The sequence below is a fragment of the Cydia strobilella genome, chromosome 19 (assembly GCF_947568885.1).
Source record: "Cydia strobilella chromosome 19, ilCydStro3.1, whole genome shotgun sequence".
NCBI lineage: Eukaryota > Metazoa > Arthropoda > Insecta > Lepidoptera > Tortricidae > Cydia > Cydia strobilella.
Genome location: NC_086059.1, coordinates 11,507,008 through 11,528,461, shown reverse-complemented (window position 1 = coordinate 11,528,461; position 21,454 = coordinate 11,507,008). Strand labels below are relative to the sequence as shown.

The 21,454-nt window shown below is 39.4% G+C and overlaps 1 protein-coding gene across 1 annotated transcript; it reads right to left on the bottom strand.

Annotated features, from left to right (window-relative positions):
* Positions 1 to 8,549: 8,549 nt before the first annotated feature.
* LOC134749949 (uncharacterized) lies at positions 8,550 to 21,189 on the bottom strand. Its single transcript, XM_063684983.1, has 7 exons — positions 21,096 to 21,189; positions 20,006 to 20,104; positions 19,113 to 19,197; positions 18,537 to 18,634; positions 15,030 to 15,120; positions 12,038 to 12,115; positions 8,550 to 8,676 (listed from the first exon to the last, which is right to left on the bottom strand). The coding sequence occupies exons 1-7, from the start codon at positions 21,168 to 21,170 to the stop codon at positions 8,582 to 8,584; spliced, it is 621 nt and encodes a 206-aa protein (XP_063541053.1). The 5' UTR covers positions 21,171 to 21,189; the 3' UTR covers positions 8,550 to 8,581.
* Positions 21,190 to 21,454: the final 265 nt, after the last annotated feature.

Genomic DNA, 21,454 nt, shown 5'->3' with positions numbered 1-21,454 from the left:
AATTTAAAACTAGAATCCTTAAAACAATCCACGGCTTTCCCAGTCAAGGTCTTGAGCTCTTCCAAGTTGCCACCGAATTTGGTGTTAGGGCATTCTAGCACCATGTGACGGATAGTTTGTTCCGGTTCTCCACATCCGCATGCCGCCGATTCACACCATCCCCATTTATTCCTGTGGTATGCGGAGTTACCCACGTCAGTTCGGAAGCGGTTCAACAGACACCAGACACGTCGTTGGGTAGTGAAACCTGGAGGTCTAGTACGGGGGCTTAGTTCGAAGAAGTCGGTTGGCGCTTTATTTGATTGCCATGTCGTTTAACCTAGCTAGTGGTGGGTTACGGGACTTAAGCCTGCGATCAGTCTTGGCGAGCACATCGTCGTGGATGGGTAAAGTTGGGTCTCTACGTAGCTTATCGAGCTCGCGGTAAAGGCACTGCTCCCGGCGTAGGTGAGGTGGGGCGATGTTACTGAGGGCAGGTAGCCAGTATTAGGTAGGTGTAGGGCGTATACAGCCTGTGATGAGGCGCATGGTTTGGTTCAGTTGCGTGTCAACAGCTGAAACGTGGGTGCTGTCAATCCACACAGGTGAGCAATACTCTGCAGAAGAGTAGACCAGCGCGAGAGCAGTTGTTCGGAGGCACGCAGCATTGGCTCCCCAGGTTGTAATAATAATAAAATAATATCGTAGTTTGAATCGGTCAAGTCATCTAGACTTAAATAAGATCTAATCTAACCTTAGGAGGCAATTGCAGCATAGTCTAAGTCTCTTAAGTATGGATCTAGCAGCAAGCTAGCGTACAAATAGCCGTGGTTAGTATAGTAGTCTAATGGTAGTTAAACGGATTTATTCATAAACTTTCAAGGATTAAGGGCACTTACCGTGCAAAGCTCAGACTGCAACTGTTAAGATAAGAGTTATTAAGAATCAGACTTCGTACTAATTTGTTTAATTATCTGAATGGATATATTTTGCAGATATGTAATATAATAGTTCTTTTATTTCCACTGTATTCTCAGCAATTTTTTTGCTCTAAATGCTTCCAATAAAATATTGGCAAGAGTTGCCTTGCCAATAGCTTCTTACTTAGTAACAAAGAGGATATAATAGGATAGGGCGGTACTGTCATAGTAAATTTTGTAGCCACAGTAAATTCACTGGCATTTATCGACACATGATTAAAACTAAAAATAAAAATATCAAAAAATGTGTTTATATATGGATTAATGTTTTTTTTACTTGCATTAATTATTTTTATATTATTTTGACCCAAGTTCTTTCACTGATATGCGTTAAAATTGTTAAATAATAAACGAAACCATCAACGCCATCTATTCGAAAGTAGGCCAAAGGTAGTGGCGCCATCTGATCGAGAATCAAATTTTCTTGATTTTCGCGGCACGTTTTTTCCTTAGACTGTATCCATCTATTATGGAGTTATATATATCTGTTAGTAGCTAGCACTGTACACAAAGCCTTAACCTCAGCTCCTCAAAGCTATACTTTATACGTAACTGACGTAACTGCAAGCCACCCGGGTGTGATTTGTCACAAGAACTTTGCAATTTGACAGTTGCTTATCGAAAGTGCCAGATCGTAATTGTGATATGATATGATATGATAATAGCGCGCCAGTGGGGATTGAGAAGTATTTGATTTTCGATTTAATAAGAGTTGGTGGAAATAATAAGATTAATAAGTTTTTGATTTCACATGCATAACTATCCAAAATATTAATTCAATATTAGTTGACGTTTTGAAAATGGAATTAATTGTCTATTATTGGATGATTGGTAGAGAAAACTTTAGTTGAGGTTGTCTGGAAGAGATCGCTTTTTAGCGATAAGACCGCCTGTTGTTACATGGTTCTATTTTTCTTTAAAAATTTCTTTGTAGTTTTACATGTATGTAAAATGTATAATTTTGGTGCAATAAAGAATATTACTTTTAAAATTTAATATAAGTAAAGCGGTGTTTTTACCATTTGCTTCTCGGGGGTGAAAAACATGATTGTGATTCATCATGCGGGATGTCGAATACAAGGCAAAACAAACTCAATAAAATTTGTATGGAAAACTTTTCTTATTTGTTTATTATTGAGTAATGAAAATCCAAAATTTTAGTATCTCGCAAGAAAGTGGTACCTACGTTATTTTCAGGGAACCATCACTTAAGAATGATTCTGCTCTAAAGGCTATTTCGAGCAATGGGGTTGGCCGGTCGACGTGTTTAGCAGATGGCGCCAGCATAGCTTGCCCTGTCAATCCCTAGAGTTGTGTCAAATTTTTGTTTTTTTAATTTGGATGCCAGCCCTTTAAGCCAAATCTCATAGAAAAAGGGGCAAGCTATGATGGCGCCATCTCTGCAAACCTTTGACAGTTGCCAACCCCATTACAGATGTGGAAATTCCGGAAAAAAGCTAAAATTTTGGAAAAGTTCTTGGAAATTTCAGGAAATTATCACAAGAAATAGAGGAAATTTTCATTTGAGAAATTGAAAATTTCGATCCCCATATAATTTAATGAGAAGTTTCTGAATTTTTTCCCATTTAGAAAATTTGGCACCATTCCGACGTTACTTCAGTACTTGCAATAGTTATACCCCGACTACTGTCAGTGGCTTCCCTGTGCCATTTCAACGTTGTTTACGGAATCTACGCGCAGTAGTCAATGGTTTAGAGGCTGTAAAATGGCGGCTACGGCGGCCATTTTGTCGTTATTTCCGAGTTTAGTAAATTCCGCAGTTTATAGGCGGTACAAGCTGTATAATTTAATGACCCTCGAAGATTGTGTTACCGATGTCAATGTTGTAAATGGATACAGAGTTTCACAGACCATCTCAACTTTATGGCCCGGCCACGACATCGCGCGGCGGCGGCGGCGGCAGCGGCGAGCGGCGGCCATAGGTGGAAACGAAAGGTCCGATCGCTGTGTCTCGCTCCAACCTATGGCCGCCGCTCGCCGCTGCCGCGCGATGTCGTGGCCGGGCCGAGACGATTCTTCTCTTTTGGGACGGAAACTAAATCAAAAACTAAGCTACGTTCTACTAGAAAAATCACCTTCTTTACCAAACCGTCTGAGATAAATGAGGGCTAACGAGTATGGTGGTCTTCGCAAAGTTCGAAATGTCAAATGTCACTTGTCACTTCAATGACTGACAGCTGTTCTAAAAGGACCACCATCAACAGAGGCGCAACATCAACAACAACATCAACATTCTCCTCACGCGTGAAAGTCAAAAAACCGCCATTGGCAAATTCACCCTGTGCAAAGTTGCGGGGAGTAAAAGCCAGATAAGAGAAAAAAAAAAACAGAGGCGCCAACTGGTGAGCAAAAAAATGATAGCCCTCATTGGCTTCATAGATAAATACAGGGTGCTTTTGTTATCACTGACCAAAGTCTGAGGGGTGAATGTGTAGGGCATACTGAATAACTTTTACTATGGGGCCAACCCTGAAATCGCGAAAAATTATAATTATATCGTCAATAAATAAGTACTTATTTTGCGAAGCTAATGACGATTGTCACAAGAAACATGACAATTGTCACGAAATTACCGAAAATTATTTTAATCTTGTGACAATTGTCATCATCATCATAAATAAACTTACCTGTTTTTTGCCGATTTTTTTTTTTTAATAATACAATGATGGTGGCAAACACGAATACGGCCCGCCCGATGGTAAGCGGTAACTGTAGCCCATGGATGCCTGTGACGTCAGCAACAGTGATGTCGACAATTGTCTAAACGCTTAGGTGCGGTGTGAATAGTCTGTGGTAACTTTGCAGCGGTTTTATATATGGCCTTGCCTTATTTTATCGACTGTTTTATCGTTTAACCTACAATTGGGAGCAGAAGGGTCGCGGTATACAAACAGAAACACTTAACTGTCCATCGATGGACCTTATGCCTTTGTAATAAGATTTACGAACTGTCAGTTAACAGTGTGGGCGATGGTATGAATGACGGCTGTTTTTTATTTTGATCGATTGTACTTTTATGAGTTACGCCCCATGAGATTTTAGCCTTAAGGGGCCCACTGACTATCAGTCCGCCAGACGATATCGGCCTGATAGTCAGTGGGCCCCTTTAAATGCAGAGCGAGATATTTTTTGTTATATTTCGATATTTTTTTATTCAGGATAGCTTCACATTCTGGGTGGAATAAATACAAAATCCCAATTTGGAACAATAATACTCATCATTATCAGCATCGCCCTTTTATCGCCCACTGCTGAGCATAGGCCTCTCTTCTAGTACGCCACTTATCCCGGTCCTGAGCCGATCTCATCCAGAAGTGACCCGCAGTCTTCCGAATGTCGGCCACCCAACGAGCCAACGGACGCCAGGCACTTCTTTCGCATGAAAGCGGCCACCATTCCGTTAACATTTTGGCCCACCTTCCATCACTGTCTGGCAACATGTCCCGCCCAGCTCCATTTAAGTTTAGTAATGGCGTATCCGACGTCTTGCACCTTGTTGCGGCGTCAGATCTTGGATGTCGGAACTATGTAATTTTTCGTTAGTTACGCAAATATCGTTCGTTTTCGTGACTCAGTGGAATTTGTTTTAGGAAATACGAAATAGCGCTTATTATATACCTACAGAATAGGAAACTCCATCTATCCACCATATTTAATTGAAGTCTGACAAAAAACCGGCCAAGTGCGAGTCGGACTCGCTCACGAAGGGTTCCGTACCATTACGCAAAAAACGGCAAATAATCAATCAATCAACTACGAAGCGTAGCGTACTTGGCCGGTTTTTATTATGGTATCTAAAGCTACATAAACTAATTACAGACCCTAGCCTAGATATTACCTTATCCTATTGTAAGTACCAAGGTTTAGAGCAATCTAGATAGTCGTTTTAAAATAAGAGCGTAACTACGTTTTTATGGAGAACCGAACTTGCCGGGGACTCTTAAACACAATAAGTCATTATAATTACGATTACGATTGTACTCGTAGCAATATTTCAAATATTAAAGTAGGTACATTTGAAATTTCGTATAAATTATTTCCCTACTATTTGAACCTGTTTTAGAACAGCCGCGAATTGTCTCCGCGAATATTCCGTCCGATTTGTAAATTAAAAACTCCGTAAAAGTACAATTGTAAGAAAATTAATTTGTATTCTTGTTTACTTTTGATTCAGACTTATTGTAAACTGGAAATCAGACCTTCCAGGGATTCCAGTAACTATCTACGTCACAACTAAAATGACCTAAATCCCCATTTTTGCTCACGAGATTGTTCTCCAAATTTCAATAGCTTTAAGGACTGATTCTGTGTGATTTTTAAGGGGTTTTTAAGGCATTTTGGAACATGGGACAGTTGTCAGCAGCCTGTCAAGTACAGGTAGGAAGTTGGAAACTGAATTCAACTTTCGTTCAATATTGTTATCAAATTCGGGGCACACGAAAGGACTTGCTGAATAATGGACGCAATAACGTTGCTTGATAAGATTGTGTGAAAAGGTGCATTGGGATCTTAGAAAGCGGGGCAATTTTGAAAATTCTAAATATCGTCGCCCCCATGCTACACTTCACCCTGCGCCATCAAGCGGGCCGTATGCTTGTTTGCCACCGGTGTGGTATCAAAAAAACTAACAACTGCAAATTTGACAAAATATGATGTGCAAGGTTTAGTAGCGGTTTTCAAAGTGTATTGATTGAAATAAAGAATATTTACTTACTTAATTGTTTCTAACACCAATTAGCCAACACAGTACGCGTCATGAGTTGTTATATCCATAGCGCCAAGGACGCTTATTCTGAAATTAATGTTATGGCGTGTACGCTGCCAGGTAATCCAGGTTTATAATATGTACCATACCAATGATGTTAACACAAACATATAATACGAGTACTATCGGAAATGACAAAAGGCGATCAAAGGCTATTGACGTCGGAAACGTATACATTTCTGAATTTCCTTTCCTTTTATGCTGGTGGCTATGCGTGTATTGCTAACTGCAACTATGAATTTAGGCGAATGTTTAATTGATTATGACATGTTTTTTATTTACATACAAGATATATACAGTGGTACTACGTAAACGAAATTAATAACTAGCTTAAATCTAAAAGAGGCCCTTGAGGTATTGTACCAAGGATGCTGGCGGCATTTCCTCGCTGTATCGCAATGCTGATACGTTGGGCGAGCAAGCCGCCATCAGCTCTTCGGTCACCAGTTACGTCAACCAGACGCTTCGCGATTTCTGCAAACAACTTGTGCGCGCTGGGACCCCATAATATGGAATTAGTTTCAAATGGAACGAAATGATACTCTCTAAACCGAGGCTCTTATATTTATTACGTTTTAAAATTTCGGCGCTTTCCGCCGCTAATAAATATAAGGGTATTGATTATTATTAAGTAATTACAAAATTACTTAATAATAAACAATTAAACATTCGTTATGTATTAATTGTCGATTTCTCTTATTTTCGAAAATGGTTAACATGTGGTGAAATTCCTTGAAAACAGTGTCTCAAACAAAGCCAACCCAGGAAAGTCAATACGGCCACAAAGCATCCACAAAGGCTTGTTCTTATAAGGATAGAGTGCGTTGACCCCTGCCACTAATCTCTATCGCTCTTATTGTGATATATGACCGTGGAATGGTGCAAAGGAAACAGCCCTACAGTAGTCAATATTTAAATACTGATCACTTTAATACCACGGTGGCAAACTGGCAAACAAAGTACTTACGTTAGTCTTTTGTATTCTAAGTCTAAAGATGCAAGCAAATTTTCATAATCGAAATTAAACTATCATGAGACATATTTCAAAATATTTAGATCAGTACTGTTTCACTGACTATCACTCACTGAGGAAGGATTCCCGACGAATCCGAAACATGTCGCCAAAAGCGATTAAAATCTATTTTTTATAAGTTTAAAGAATTTTTAGATCTTGTTAGATCATAAAATGTATGTCTAAATGTGTGTGTGTGTGTGTGTCTTGTTAGATGTGTTGTTGGATAATAAAATTAATTAATTAAACATATCCTATAAAGCGCGCAATCTACAGCAAACTTGCGTGAGCACTGAGCAGTCGCGGCGCATTCTGAACAAAATATTCGTTATATGCCCCTCCATCACTCTTGCATATTCGAGCGATAGAGAGGCAAATGGAGGAACGAACAAACGAAGTGGTGGTGAAAGAGTGGTGGTAGTGATGAACGAAGTGGTCGCGGCACCTTTTGGATGCACCTTGGCCTTGATACGTAGTATCCTTTTCTTTATGCTAATAGGAAATGAATATGGCTTCGGCTGTGGAATGAGCTCCCTGCCGAGGTTTTTCGGAGGGGCTGCAGTATGGGGTTCTTCAAATAAAAAACCGGCCAAGTGCGAGTCGGACTCGCGCACCGAGGGTTCCGTACTTTTTTAGTATTTGTTGTTATAGCGGCAACAAAAATACACCATCTGTGAAAATTTCAACTGCGGCAAAAAATTACGTTTGTTGTATGGGAGCTCCAATTAAATACTTATTTTATTCTGTTTTTAGTATTTGTTGTTATAGCGGCAACAGAAATACATCAGCGGTGAAAATTTCAACTGTCTAGCTATCACGGTTCATGAGATACAGCCTGGTGACAGACAGACAGACGGACAGCGGAGTCTTAGTAATAGGTCCCGTTTTTACCCTTTGGGTACGGAACCCTAAAAAGGAGTGTACAGGTTTTTAAATTCAGAAGTGTAGTTTTTTAAAGGGTCGGCAACGCGCATGTAATCTCTGGTATTGCAAGCGTATATAGGCTACGGTGACTGCTTACCATCAGGCGGGCCGTATGCTTGTTTGCCACCGACCTGGTATAAAAAAATAGGAAGTAAGAATCAGACCTGCTGTAAGTACGAGTTTGTTGTGGCCGTATTCAATCGCCTTATATTCGAGGGCCGTTTTTACCAGCTGCGGCGTGACATATTACACCCATTAACGCCTGCTGGGGTTGCACTGGGACTAACCTAGCTAGAAAACTTAACTGTAGAAGTCTTTGTCGACTATCCAGCGTTATCTTATCTGTCATGCAAAGTTGCAAACCAGCTTTTCGCGCGAGTGATCGTCATGGTTGTTCTAGCAAGATGATAAACCATAAGAAATTGTTAAATCATAATCGACCTTACTGTCCTAAATGCAATTTCCATCGATTGACGGGGTTCATTCAATAACTTTTTATTAAAGTTACCTTTTTCTACTAAAAATCCAATAAAAATGACGTCACAATATGCAATAAGCAACTCGCCATCACTAAGTTCTTGTTAATTAAAAAATATTTGATAATGATAACGCAAAAATAAGCTTGCCTCTTTTTTGCTTCGTTCTCATTTTGATTTCAGACTAAGAAATTTAATTGGTGCTTTTTATTGACAAGTTTGATTTACTTAGTTAGTATTTTTAGAATCCCTCAGTCATAATGGCAAAAAAGCAACCCATGTTTAGCCATGTTTATTGGCAAATACTTGCCGTATAAAACACAGAAAATAATATAATCGACACACTAAATTCACAATTCACAGAGTAACAAATTTTTCAGAAGGCGACTCGGCCTCCTCACCCGGCCGTCGGCCTCGCATTGCACTACTCGCACTCGGCCTCGTGCAGCAAGATGGCGCGGCGGACGTATCTGAAGTGGTAGAAGCTGAACACCACCACAAAAGAGAAGAAGTATATCACTGAAACAAAGTACAAATAGTAGATTGTACAACAAGGGCATAAAGCGATCCATTTCCATCCGAGGCAATTATTGGTCCGAGCGCAGCGAGAACCAACATAGTCGAGCATTAAAATGGAATTTATACCTGTGTTTACACTCTGCTTTTCAATTCGATTGTGAGTAAAATATACAAAATTATCCAATATTTTAGGTTATTTTACCGTATTTATTCAAAACTAAAGAAAATTGTACTCGGTTGTGTCGGGGGCGCGGGGCACGCCGGTCGGGACTGTCGGGAGCGCGCCGGCAGGGCTGGCAGTTTCTATGGCAGATTTTTGACTTTATTGCTAATTCAATAAGGTTCGTAATAGATGATTTTACTTTATGCACTAGAGTTTAAAAAGTGATTTTATGTCATCTACGCCCGACCTAAAGTCGAACTTTACGAGCATGAAAAGTAAAATCACACTTTCACCACACCAGATCGTAAAGGCTCTTTTTATTACCTTGTCAAAAACTGAATGAGAAAGTCGCATTTTATCCACAAGACTGGCAAAGTACCCTGACGCAAATTTTAATTGTTTCCTCATAAAGGCTCAATATTCCACTGTTCTAACAATTTTGAAATTTTTGGCGGGCTTGGGTACCTATGTACCTATCGATCGGTATTAGTACAAGGGGTTAAACAATAGTAGTAGTAGCAGTAGTAATCACTTTATTGTACACAACACAGGTACAATAACAACAACAACAACTTTCGGTTCGGGACAATAACTTTGTCCCCATGTAAAACAATAGTATATATAGTACCTAGGGCAGTAAAGTAAGAAATAAGCCGAAGTCGACAATCATGTGATGTGATCTCAGGCTTTCTTACTTGTCAAGGCGTATAACAATTTTTCTGCTCGGCGGAGCCGGGAAGCGGCCACTTCGTTTAGCGCAGCGGGCCGAAATTTGAGGGCAGAAAAATAACTTATATCCTCACCAAAATCATTAGGACATTTGAGCGCCAAAGAATATTAAGCTACAGTTTTCGGGTCCAATACATATATTCCTCAATTCAATGTACTATTACTAGTAAATGTTATATTAGTCACGGTTATAGCAAAATATGACCGCCATCAATCATCGAGTCATCAGTCATCCGCACCAATCAGGGTTTCATTCCGATGCAATTAGTATAATGTGCTCAGTGCTACGGGCTTATTCTGGATAAACTGCTAGGTTGGGACACTTGGGACATTTTGACGGTACCTACAGTCGCCATTAGACACATGACACATCGCAGCGGCAGAGGTGCTCAAAACGATCTTATCACGCATTGTGTATAGATATTTGTCTTGGAGACCCTTTACACCTCTAAGGATAAATTGATGATCGTTTTTTTATTTTATTATGTATATTTTATCTCTGACACCTAGAGACTTTTATATCTTTAAACAATTTTAGTACTTGTCTGTTGTTTGTATATTTTTTATTAGTTTTTCTGTGTAATTCGATATTTAGACTGGATACATCTCTAACAAAGTATCTAATATTTCATTGATTCCATATTTGTAATTGTTTTTTGTAATTTTTGGTTAATTTTATTGACGTCCTTGAAAGATAAACTATTTGTTTTAGTAAAGAAAAAAAAGTTAATTCCTTATATTTTAAGACTGACCGTACTCGATACGTGATTGAACTAAATCGTCTCGATAAAAAATTATTGCAAAGATTGGTCTTAAACTCACCATTAAACGGTTCTGTCTTTTTTTACTTTTGGGTCTGCTATTAAAATCACAATTTCAAAACAGTTATAACTAAACCGCTAACACAACACACACACAACAACACAAATTACACAAATTATCCACATTTTTAGTGTTCCGTGCAAAACTTTGTTTTCAAACAAACTTATGGGGTCCCTTCGGTCTTGCAAATCAGTTATTTTATTTCAATAAGTAGTTTTCTTATTATTCCCTTGCAGTAACATGCGATAGTGCTATCCCATGCTTGTTGCAAAAGTGTTACTATTCAATTAAAGATTACCTAAACGATCAAATGCTATAGTTTAATTTAATTTTATTTTATTTTATTTATTGATGACTTAATAGTAAGAGTGTTTTCACAGTTGACATCACTATGATTTCTAATTTTATTCATAAATTGATAGTGACATTTTTATAATAATAATTTCAAAATTTTAATAATGTTCGTGACTCCTGTCCTATCATAACTTATTTTAACTTGGTGTAATTTATGTTGTATATAAATTGCTACCGTATAGTTAAGATGCATGCTGCATGCGATCAAAAATTTGTATACCTGCACCCGTGGGTAAAACATAGAGAAACCTGTACTGTACATAATTTAACACCACAATTTTATTGTACCTATGTTTTCACAAATAAAAATATTCTGATTCTGTTTCCCATTTACTCCGATACAAATAGACAGTGTGCGCGTTTTAGGTATTGACAGCCTCTTAATCAAAATTCCCGAATAGTGGTGTATGATCAGTGTGAGTGCAGTGCAATCAACTTGAGATCCGACAGATAGTCCGTGTCTGGCTTAACATGATTAACTGTATAATGATTCATTCCATAATAACGAGCGGGGATATTACTGGGTAGAATCAGGGGTGCGAAACACCTCCTTTCGGGCATTCTCGGCTCCGTTCGGCTCAGCATTGCTCCGACCAATCAAGGGCCCTCCACACTCATGCGCGAATCACGTCGCGAAGCCGCGAACGCGAGTGTGGAGTCTAGTTCGTTGATCAGCGAACTAGACTACACACTCGCGTTCACGGCTTCGTGCCGCGATTCGCGCATGAGTGTGGAGGGTCCTTTAGGGTTGACACAACTTGACGTCTCTTTGCGTCAAAGAGGATATAATAAGATAGAGCGGTACTGTCATAGTAAATTTTGTAACCACAATAAACTCACTGCCATCTATCGACATACTTTAAAACTAAAAATGAAGATTTATAAAAATACGTTAAAATGTATTTAAATATAGATAAATTATTTTTTTATTTGCATTAATTATTTTTATATAATTTTGACCCATGTTCTTTCAGTGATATGCGTTAAAATTATAAATAACAAACGAAACAGTCAACGCCCTCTATACGAGAGTAGGCCAAAACTAGTGGCGCCATCTGATCGAGAATCAAATTTTCGTGATTTTCGAGGCACGTTTTTTCCTTAGACTGTATCCATCTATTACGGAGTTATATCTATCTTTGCTTTGCGTGCACGACCACAGATAAGATAATGACTTGAATTTTGACAACCCTAAAATAGCCGAAAGGGATACGAAATAACTCGCGTTTTGGTAAGAAAACTGATGTATGGAGTTACCACTATTTCCTTACTTATATTTCTTTAAACACTTACCGGCACCGAAAAACGTAAGCAGACCGCTGACGCACGCCAAGTTAGCTAGCCGGTGTTGCTCGTCCTTTATTTTAGGAGCTGAAAAAAAAAACAAAATAATTAGGCCAAGCAACTTTTTCTTGAAGATACTGCCTAAAAGTACATTTATAAAGATAACGATCTCCCGCGCGAGAAGCAGTCGAGGCGAAGTTGTGCTGGGTGCAAATTAATTGTATCAAATGTGCACACAACTTTAAAAGAAAATCCTACGAAAAATGTGATCTTGAAGATCGCTTGCTGATTAGTGCATGTGAAATGCGCCAATCACTATCCAGACGACCGTCACGTTCATATCAAAACCAGTTCAGAACCATAAGAAATTGATAAATCTAAATCGTGCTCTTGATAATGATATTCTGTTCAGTAGCCATGGCATATATAATAGTCAAATTTTATTTTTTTTGGTGATATTTTTAGAATTCTTAGAGTATCCTCAGATTGACGCCGGGATGTCCCGGAGGGACAACCCGAGGAAAGCACACGCCTAAAAATATCGTTACGGGCAAAGTACCAAAAACCTTTTTGCCCGTAGGTATATTAAGGTAGTGTATACATATTTTTGGCACTTAGTCACGTATCGATATTTCAGACGTGACTGTACCAGTGGACAGTTTTACCTGTGGACATCATTTATATCTTGTAAAATAAAATCCTGAACACAACGAGTTAAATGTATCCGTTACGTCTAGCAGCAAGTGTTGCACACATCAAAAATGTTTAACGGATTCGTTGCGTTCACGATTTTATTTATTTTACAGGAGTTTTCACGGTTAGTTTCACTAGACTTATATCGATCGATCGACCGGGATATAACCGGGATGGGTTTATACTGTCAAATGTGTGGAATCCTGTGATTTGTTTGTGTAAAAAACCAATGATATCCGAATCAAACACGCGTAGTGACACTGTGAGTGTAGTGTGCTTGGATATACCAACAAGTGTGAACGCGACCAGTGGTAACGTTGAAAGCGAACGCAGCCGACGGGCACGATTGAGGGTAGACAGAGCGTGGTCTACACAACTTTGACACCCACCTACTATCTTCAGTTACCTGTGAAGAAGATAGAAGAAGAACTCCGTCGAAATATCGGAAGTTCGAAAACAATACAAAAGGCCTAGTTCGAAGAAAAAGGAACTGGCGACGCAGCAACCGTGTGTAATATTACACGAACCATTTCGAGCTACATCTGACCCCTTTACAACTTGAAACTTATTTAATCTGCACATTTGAAATTTGGCACATTTATTCAAGCCCCCTTAGCTTGTCTAGAATACAACATTTCATAAACGTAGCTCAAACAGTTATTGATAAATTCACGTTTAAAAACCGGCAAATTTATGACTATCTGACTGACTTATAGATCAAAAACCCAATCCACTTCCAGATGACCTAGAAACTTGAAATTTGGCAACAGGGTAGACTATTATTATCACGGTCGATATAAGTCTGGTGTTCACATGGGTACAACACTTGCGCCTATTTGATTTGCTGGTTAAACAAAAAATAAAGATAATATTCCGAGTTTGCCATAAATACATCTTCCAACGCGTACTGACTGATTTCATTTATCTCATCCCAATCCATTGATCTATCAGAAAACCAATCACGTTCGAATACCTTTATTTTTTCTCATATTGCAAGATTCAGGGTACTATACTGTACAGCGTGACTGTCATACGAAAACCGTCTTTATAGCTTTGTGTTACGGTCGTGCGTTTTCGTTTTCTTTCGCGTCGTCAGCAAATATGGAGGATGCGGGCGGACTATTGATTAGACGAGGTAATAAGCCTAAACACACAGCTGGAGTCTTTTGTACTAAGCCTTTTGATGGGTTAGGTTCAAAGATCTTTGATTGATGGCCTAGACTAGATTATCGACTAGATTATCTGACGCTTATTTTGTTTTGTCACTGGTGGAAGATCGATCACAGATGGATTTGTATGGGTACTGATATGTTCCGTGACATTATATTCTTAGATAATTTCTAATAGTTATTTTATAATTAGTTTAGAATTGATGCATCAAGGCGATTTACAGAGGACCTACCGGGAAACGCGAATCCGAAATTTCGCTATCTGCCTCTTTATCGCTCGAATACTAGTGTTAGATAACGAAATTTCGATTTTCTTGTTTTGCGATAGACCCTCAGATTGTGATAGTGGCGCCCTCTACGCAGTTTCGCGTAATATTCCATATTAGGCCTGATTTCCTCCTACGCTAAAGTCGGTTGCTGACGTCGGTTGAGCGTACCGTCGGAAGAAAAATCTGCCGCGGACGTCAGGCATAGAACCCAGACGGGCCCATAGAATATTGAGTTAACACGTACGCTCGACCGACGTCAGCGACCGATGTCAGCGTAGGAGGAAATCAAGCCTTAATGCACTATCCCATCTCCCTGCCACGACGGCCGTGTCAGCATGGTTTCATTTTTATCACCTGTCACTATGCCTGTCACTCGCACTTACTTGTTAGAACGTGACAGGCATGGTGACAGGCGATAAAAATGCTACCGTGCTAAGCCCGCAGTAGGTCGAGCACATGATTGGCGCGACAGTATCTCGCCGCGAGATAGACTACCCGTCTTTTACTAACTGTATGAATTATAGAGGGACGGGTAGTCTATGTCGCGGCGAGATACTCTCGCGCCAATCATGTGCTAGCCCGGTAGGAGACTGTGGCGGCTATCGCGCACCCTGCGGAGCGTCGCGTGGAAAGTTGGAAACCATCCACATGAACGTCGGCGAACATGCCCTGCCATGCTGTGCCATGCCATGCGTTTTGTTAAAGACTTGTGATCCAGAAAAATATCCTTAAAAATTCTTTGTTAGCTTATTTTGGGAACGAAACGCTATCATTTCCTTACATTATTTATCTTAGCATATATTGTTTCGTTTGCTGCAAACGATGGTCATCTAAGTCATCTTGGTTAGGTCCCCTGGTATGTTTGCTTACCATCTTTAAAGAGCCCGCATGATCTGTTGATCTTAATCAGCCCCAGCGTGGCTATACCCATCATGACTATCAATGCGACCAGCAGGTATACCTTAAAAAAAGAAAAACTTTTCTGTTTGGTCGGCACCGGCAGTGACCCTGCCTGCGAATTTCATTTTTGATACAAGCTTTTATCGCTGACTGTACTTTACCACAGATCATATAATACTTATTGTAACAAACCCAAACACAGGTTGCGTTGTTTTCTAATTCTAAAGTTCAGTTCTAATATAATATTGCATTGTCACCCAACTTACATATGTAATGGAAGTTACAGTGGGTCTATTTTAGCTTGCAAGATTTAATACAAGTCAAATAAAAACGCCCAGTTAAACTTAGACCTCTTTTTTAGGGTTCCGTACCCAAAGGGTAAAAACGGGACCCTATTACTAAGACTCCGCTGTCCGTCTGTCTGTCCGTCTGTCACCAGGCTGTATCTCATGAACCGTGATAGCTAGACAGTTGAAATTTTCACAGATGATGTATTTCTGTTGCCGCTATAACAACAAATACTAAAAACAGAATAATATAAATATTTAAATGGGGCTCCCATACAACAAACGTGATTTTTTTTCTTTTTCTTCCGTAATGGTACGGAACCCTTCGTGCGCTAGTCCGACTAGCACTTGGCCGGTTTTTATTGTGTATTCGAGTAAAGTTTATTCCCGAAGCAAGGCAAATGCACAACATAGATAATATCAAAGTTAACACTGATAACTGATAAAATGCAATCAGCTTCGAAAAAATTCAAACTCTCATTGTAACTTAAGTCCTCGGCAAGCTCGGCCGAATTGCACCTTCCCATACAAAGGTAGTTCCGCTCTTATTTTAAAACTACGTGTTGGACTGTAATGAAAATTTGCACATACAATGACATGAGGTATATCTAGGTCTGCAATTAGTTTATATAGCTCCAGATTATAAAACAAACGAAATAGAGCAATAACAAGTTTTGCATGAACAATTTAAATTCGCTGTATCTTTTTAACTATGGTATCTGAAGCTACATAAACTAATTACATACATAGATATACCTTATCCTATTGTAAGTATAAAGTTTCAGAGCAATCTAGCTAGTCGTTTTAAAATGAGAGCGGAACTACGTTTGTATGGAGAACCGAGCTAGCCCTTACATTTGAAACACTTTATAGTGACTGATTAAATTAAAATTTGTCGCGTTCCTACTTTTGGCTCATTGGAAAGGTATCGAGAAGTATCTACTATATAGATATGTAAACAATGGAATCGAAGCCAAGAATAGAATTAAAAAAATCAGACTATATAATATACAAACGTCCTATTGTTGGGCACATGCCCCGTCTTAGTCCTTTCATGCGTGACAGGGCTTGGGCTAGTCCCCACGTTGGCGCATTGCGGGTTTGGGACTAAAAATACATGTTTTTCTCACGGTATTTTCCTTTACCGAAAAGTTAGTGGTAAATATCAAATGACATTCTGTAGGTAAATATGTTCCGAAAAACTCATAATTATTAATAAGATATGAAAGTGGAAAACGCTCGACATGTTTTACTCCGTACCGACCCGCCCGCAGCCCGCAGTCTGCGCCGGTCCGTCACCGTCGACTTAAAATACGTGATGGACCCGTTATTAATATGTTTAATATGTCTGTGTCTCACGGAAGTTTTGTGATTAAGATATGAAAGTGGTTCAAAATTTTTTTTGAGAATGTGCAACTTATGGTTACTTCAGCAACTTGTTTGTTAATAAGTGAACCTTCTGTACGTTTGTAATATTTGTTCTGTGGTTTAGTTATCTCGGAGTTTCGAGCTGTCGGACACGTCGGATTTTCCGTGGGTTCGTAAAGAGGACGTGATAACATTGGGGCGTTTAAAACGGGACATAAAAAGTCCCCGGCAAGCTCGGCCGAATTTCACCTTCCCATACAAACGGAGTTTCGTTCTCATTTTAAAACTACGTGTTGGATTGTAATGAAACTTTGCACATACAATAACATGAGGCAGATCTAGGTCTGTAATTAGTTAATATAGTTCTAGTAACTGGGGAAGTAATCCACCTTACAGAAAACCGCAGCCAAATAACACTAGACCCTACTCATAGTATTGTGTTCCTGCCGGTGAGTAAGGTTGCCAGAGCTCAACGAGGGAGAGGAGTGTTAGGGTCGGCAACGCGCATGTAACTCCTCTAGAGTTGCAGGCGTACATAGGCTACGGAGACTGCTTAACATCAGGCGGGCCGTATGCTTGTTTGCCACCGACGTAGTATAAAAAAAAAGTATATAAACAAACGAAATAGAGCAAAAACAAGTATTGTATGAAAAACTTAAATTCGCTGTATTTTCTTAACTATTGTATCTGAACCTACATAAACTAATTATAGACCTAAATATACCTTATCCTATTGTAAGTACATAGTTTCAGATTGTATGGAGAACCGAGCTTGCCGGGGACTCTTAAGGTGTTACAATGGGAAATACATACTAATATTATAAATGGTATAGAGATAGTTTTAGCACCGGAGAAGGACACAGGATAGTTTTTATCCCAGAAATCATCCCTAAAGGGGGTGAAAAGCGCGGTGGAAGTGAGAATCGATGTATCGTCTGGTAATTGATGTACGCATATGCTCAAATTGAACGTTTGCCTGTACACTTTATCTAGTCGCTATAGTTGTTCTTAAATAAGGTAGTTCTTCAACTGGGAGTACCATCAGCCGTAAAAGTGCATGGGGACTTTATCAATGAATTCGTTCAAAATTCATAATATGCATTTTTGCACTTTTTGCAGCTCACTGTACAGGCAAGAGCATTAATATATACACATTCCCAAAGTTTCAAAAATATGTGTTCGCTACGCTCTTACACCTTAAACAATAAAGTCGTGTTCACATATTTTTGAGCCATTTGTCTGGATCGATATTTTTGCCTTCGACTGTTCTTCTTAGACTTTTCATCTCTTCTACTTTAACTCTTTGATAAGACAAATTCATTAGAAGAGAACCACGTTGTAAAAGAACGTTTTCGTGGTAAATACAGGATGGCTAAAATTGAAAAAATCTGCAGTAAAGTAAACAAGCGCTCGGCATCTCGGCAAGCTAGTCACGGGCCGCGGTGATTGACTCCGAATGAACGGGGAATGAATTTTTAATTTAATATGCCGGAAATATTTTAAAATGGTGGTATTTTACGGTTTGTTTATTGTGACAATAGTATTTTTCAAAAAGATTTCGCGTTTTATCACTGAATTTTATTGGAGGTTACATCTGTCACCGTGCCCAAGCTGTTTGAAAAATACTATAGTAATATAGACTTATTCATTCATGTCATGTCTAAAGTCAGATAAATTCGTGCTTGGAATTTGACAACTAATGTAGATAGCGTTGTACGGTGCCATATATTTGTCTGTTGAAAGAAAAACACAGTCAGCGATAAAAACTTCAACCTAAAATTTTAGACAAAAACTTTTTTATTCATAAGGTCACAAAACTTACCAGCATGGCTTTGCAGTTTTCGGTGAGCGCCACCACAATCAGTAAGAGACCAGCGCCAGTCACTCCGCTCAAAACCGCGCCGGTAGCCAAGCTGATTACTGTCAACATTCAATAATATTTTGTTAAAATCCTGGGGTAATCCGCCCCAGTAGGGCGGAGTGGTTAGGCAAAACACGAGGTGAAAAGCTAGAGGCCATGATTACAAATTTTTACTCATTATTATTTACTAACATGGGACTTAATCGCGTAAAATTACGCTTGTTAATGACGTTTTGCGTTGTTTTCTCCGATACCACGGGGACGTCGGACATCACCGTCCTCGGAGGTATTAAAACTTAATTTTACGCAATTAAGTCCCGTTTTAGTAAATAGGTAATAATAAGAAGACAATGAATTCAGTTTATCCATGCAAACCGCATGCAAGTTCTTGAACCGTCTAAATGGGGCTTTAAATAATGTATGGAAAGAACCACGTGACTTTTCGTAGCATCTATCATCCCGATACAATAAATAAATGGCCAACAGCGCTTATTAACAAGGATTTTTGTATAAGTGATAAAAACATTATGAACTAACGCTGTGTAGATTGTGTATGGTGAATCTCATCGTATTGCCGACCGTGAGACGATAGTAGCGTCAGCAATACAGCTCCCACAAGTACCTGCCACAGATAATAAATTGCTAACGCATATAAACCGCAACTTTGGGAACAAATCAAATTATTTTATTAAATATTTCGATTTGTGTTTTTTTAAGTAGTCACACTACTATATATAAATTATAAACTGTAATAGATGTCATATATTAAAGAAAAAGTCACGAAGCCCTCCATTGGTGAAGGGCGGATCGCGCGGGCGGGTGGTCAGTGGAGAGCTTCGTCACTTTTTCTTTAATATATGACATCTTGCAATATATTAAAGAAAAAGTGACGAAGCCCTCCAGTGGTGAAGGCCGCATTCGAACCGGCGTCTTTAGCAATCCGGACTAACGTCTTGAACCCCTAGGCTACCCCGCCACGGCGGAACCCGTCCCAATTTCTCGACTATAATTATGCCATCTTACTAAGACTAGGCGTCTTTGACCAACTCTAAGGGCAAGCAGTACGCGCTTGCATCTTCTATACGAATTCCATACGCTAAAGACGCCGGTTTGAATCCGGCCTTCACCACTGGAGGGCTTCGTCACTTTTTCTTTAATATATGACATCTATTTCAGTTTATAACATACGTATAAACCGCTTATTAAATGTGGCAACAGTCCCACACGGGTAAATCGGCCGATTTTTATTTTGTTGTCGAATATTTGACGGTCTGTACAAAATAATCGCAATTTCATGGTAAGTCTTAAAAAATCTTACACTAAGTTACTTACGAAAAAGTATGGCAATTAGGTAACTCAATGGAAAAGTAAGTATATGTACATTTTTGTCGGACAAGCTCTGATCCCTGGCCTAAAAGGGAGAGTATTACCTGGGCAAAGGCGATGAGAAGCACCCCCGGGAACAGGTTGCAGACCCCGCAGCAGCTCTCGAAATGGCAGCCGGGCTTGTGCACGAGGAAGTGAAGAGGCTGCGATTACATTGTAATGTGGTTAGGTTAGGGTATAAAGGGGTCTTCCATGGGTGTGGGACTTTCCATCGGTGTGGGTACTCTGGCGCAAGATAAGGCAGGGCTGCCGGAAGGAGTCACGGTAGAATCTCAGGCATCCCATGGCTCCTTCAAAACGGTAAGACGGGTGACGCCGGAGTGGCTTTTAGTGGGTATACTTCCTCTATTCCTCTCTTTAGGAGAGGATGGCTGCAGGAGGGAGTCCCACATATCCCCCAATGGCTCTTAAAGTCGGAGTTCTTATTAGCTCTAAGTATCTTAGGCTTGGAGCGGTACTAACACTAAATATATTGATAAAGCGTGTTTGTTCCTATCTGAATTAAACTGCTATAATCTAGTTGTCACGAAATCATTTTTTTGGAAAAGGGTTTTGCGAAAGAAGGACTTTAGGCTGCCTTTACATTGAGGCGGAGATGAGAAACGTGCGGGAATTAACTAATAGCATTAGACGTTATTCACATTTCTTCTCCGCTCCGCTGGGTTACAATCACTGTTATTGATTGATTCCCGAACGCTTCCTTTCATTTCCGCTCGTCTCTGGCACAGTGGAAAGGCAGCTTTATACAAAACGGACATAATATGAAAACCAAATATTTCGTAAAGAAGGCATATTGTAGATAGGACGTTTCGCGATATGGCTATTTTAGAAGAGGGGTGTTATGCAAAAAGAATAAAGAGCCCTAAGAGCGTTTTCCGGATGATCCATGAAAAAAAAAACACCTGCTTAAATAATAAGAAATAAATAATAGAGAGTGCCCTGTGGTATTTAAGCCTTCATTGAAAGTTATCTTTTGAACAGTAGGTAAACATATAACCAACTGATAGCAATTAATAAATAAATATAGAAAGGTCCTATGAACGAATCCCCAATGTCTGTCGCACTAATGTGGAAGAACGATAGAGAGAGTACGGAGCGTAAACGATTGACATGTTGGCTAGGCACCCTCCATACCTGAACAGTGCTCTGACTGCTGCTTCTTTTCTTGTCGCTGCTTTTCGATAAAACCTCCGTGGCGCTCTTGTGCATGATGAACTGTTTAATATCTTCTACTGCTAATCACTAAACTGTTAAAATATTATCCTAAAATACTTCACTAAATAAATCACAGGCTGTTTTGACAGCGAATGACGTTTTTGTAAAGTTCTAAGGCAACCTTGGTTTGGGCCAGTATCAAATTAACCATTAACCATGAAGATTGGGTAGAAAATGACATTGTGCGATGGTTATAGTATTGTGGGTATGGAAGGTAATGAATCTTCATGTATCAAAAAGTGACCGTAAAAAACAGTAATTAGGCGGCGCCACCATAC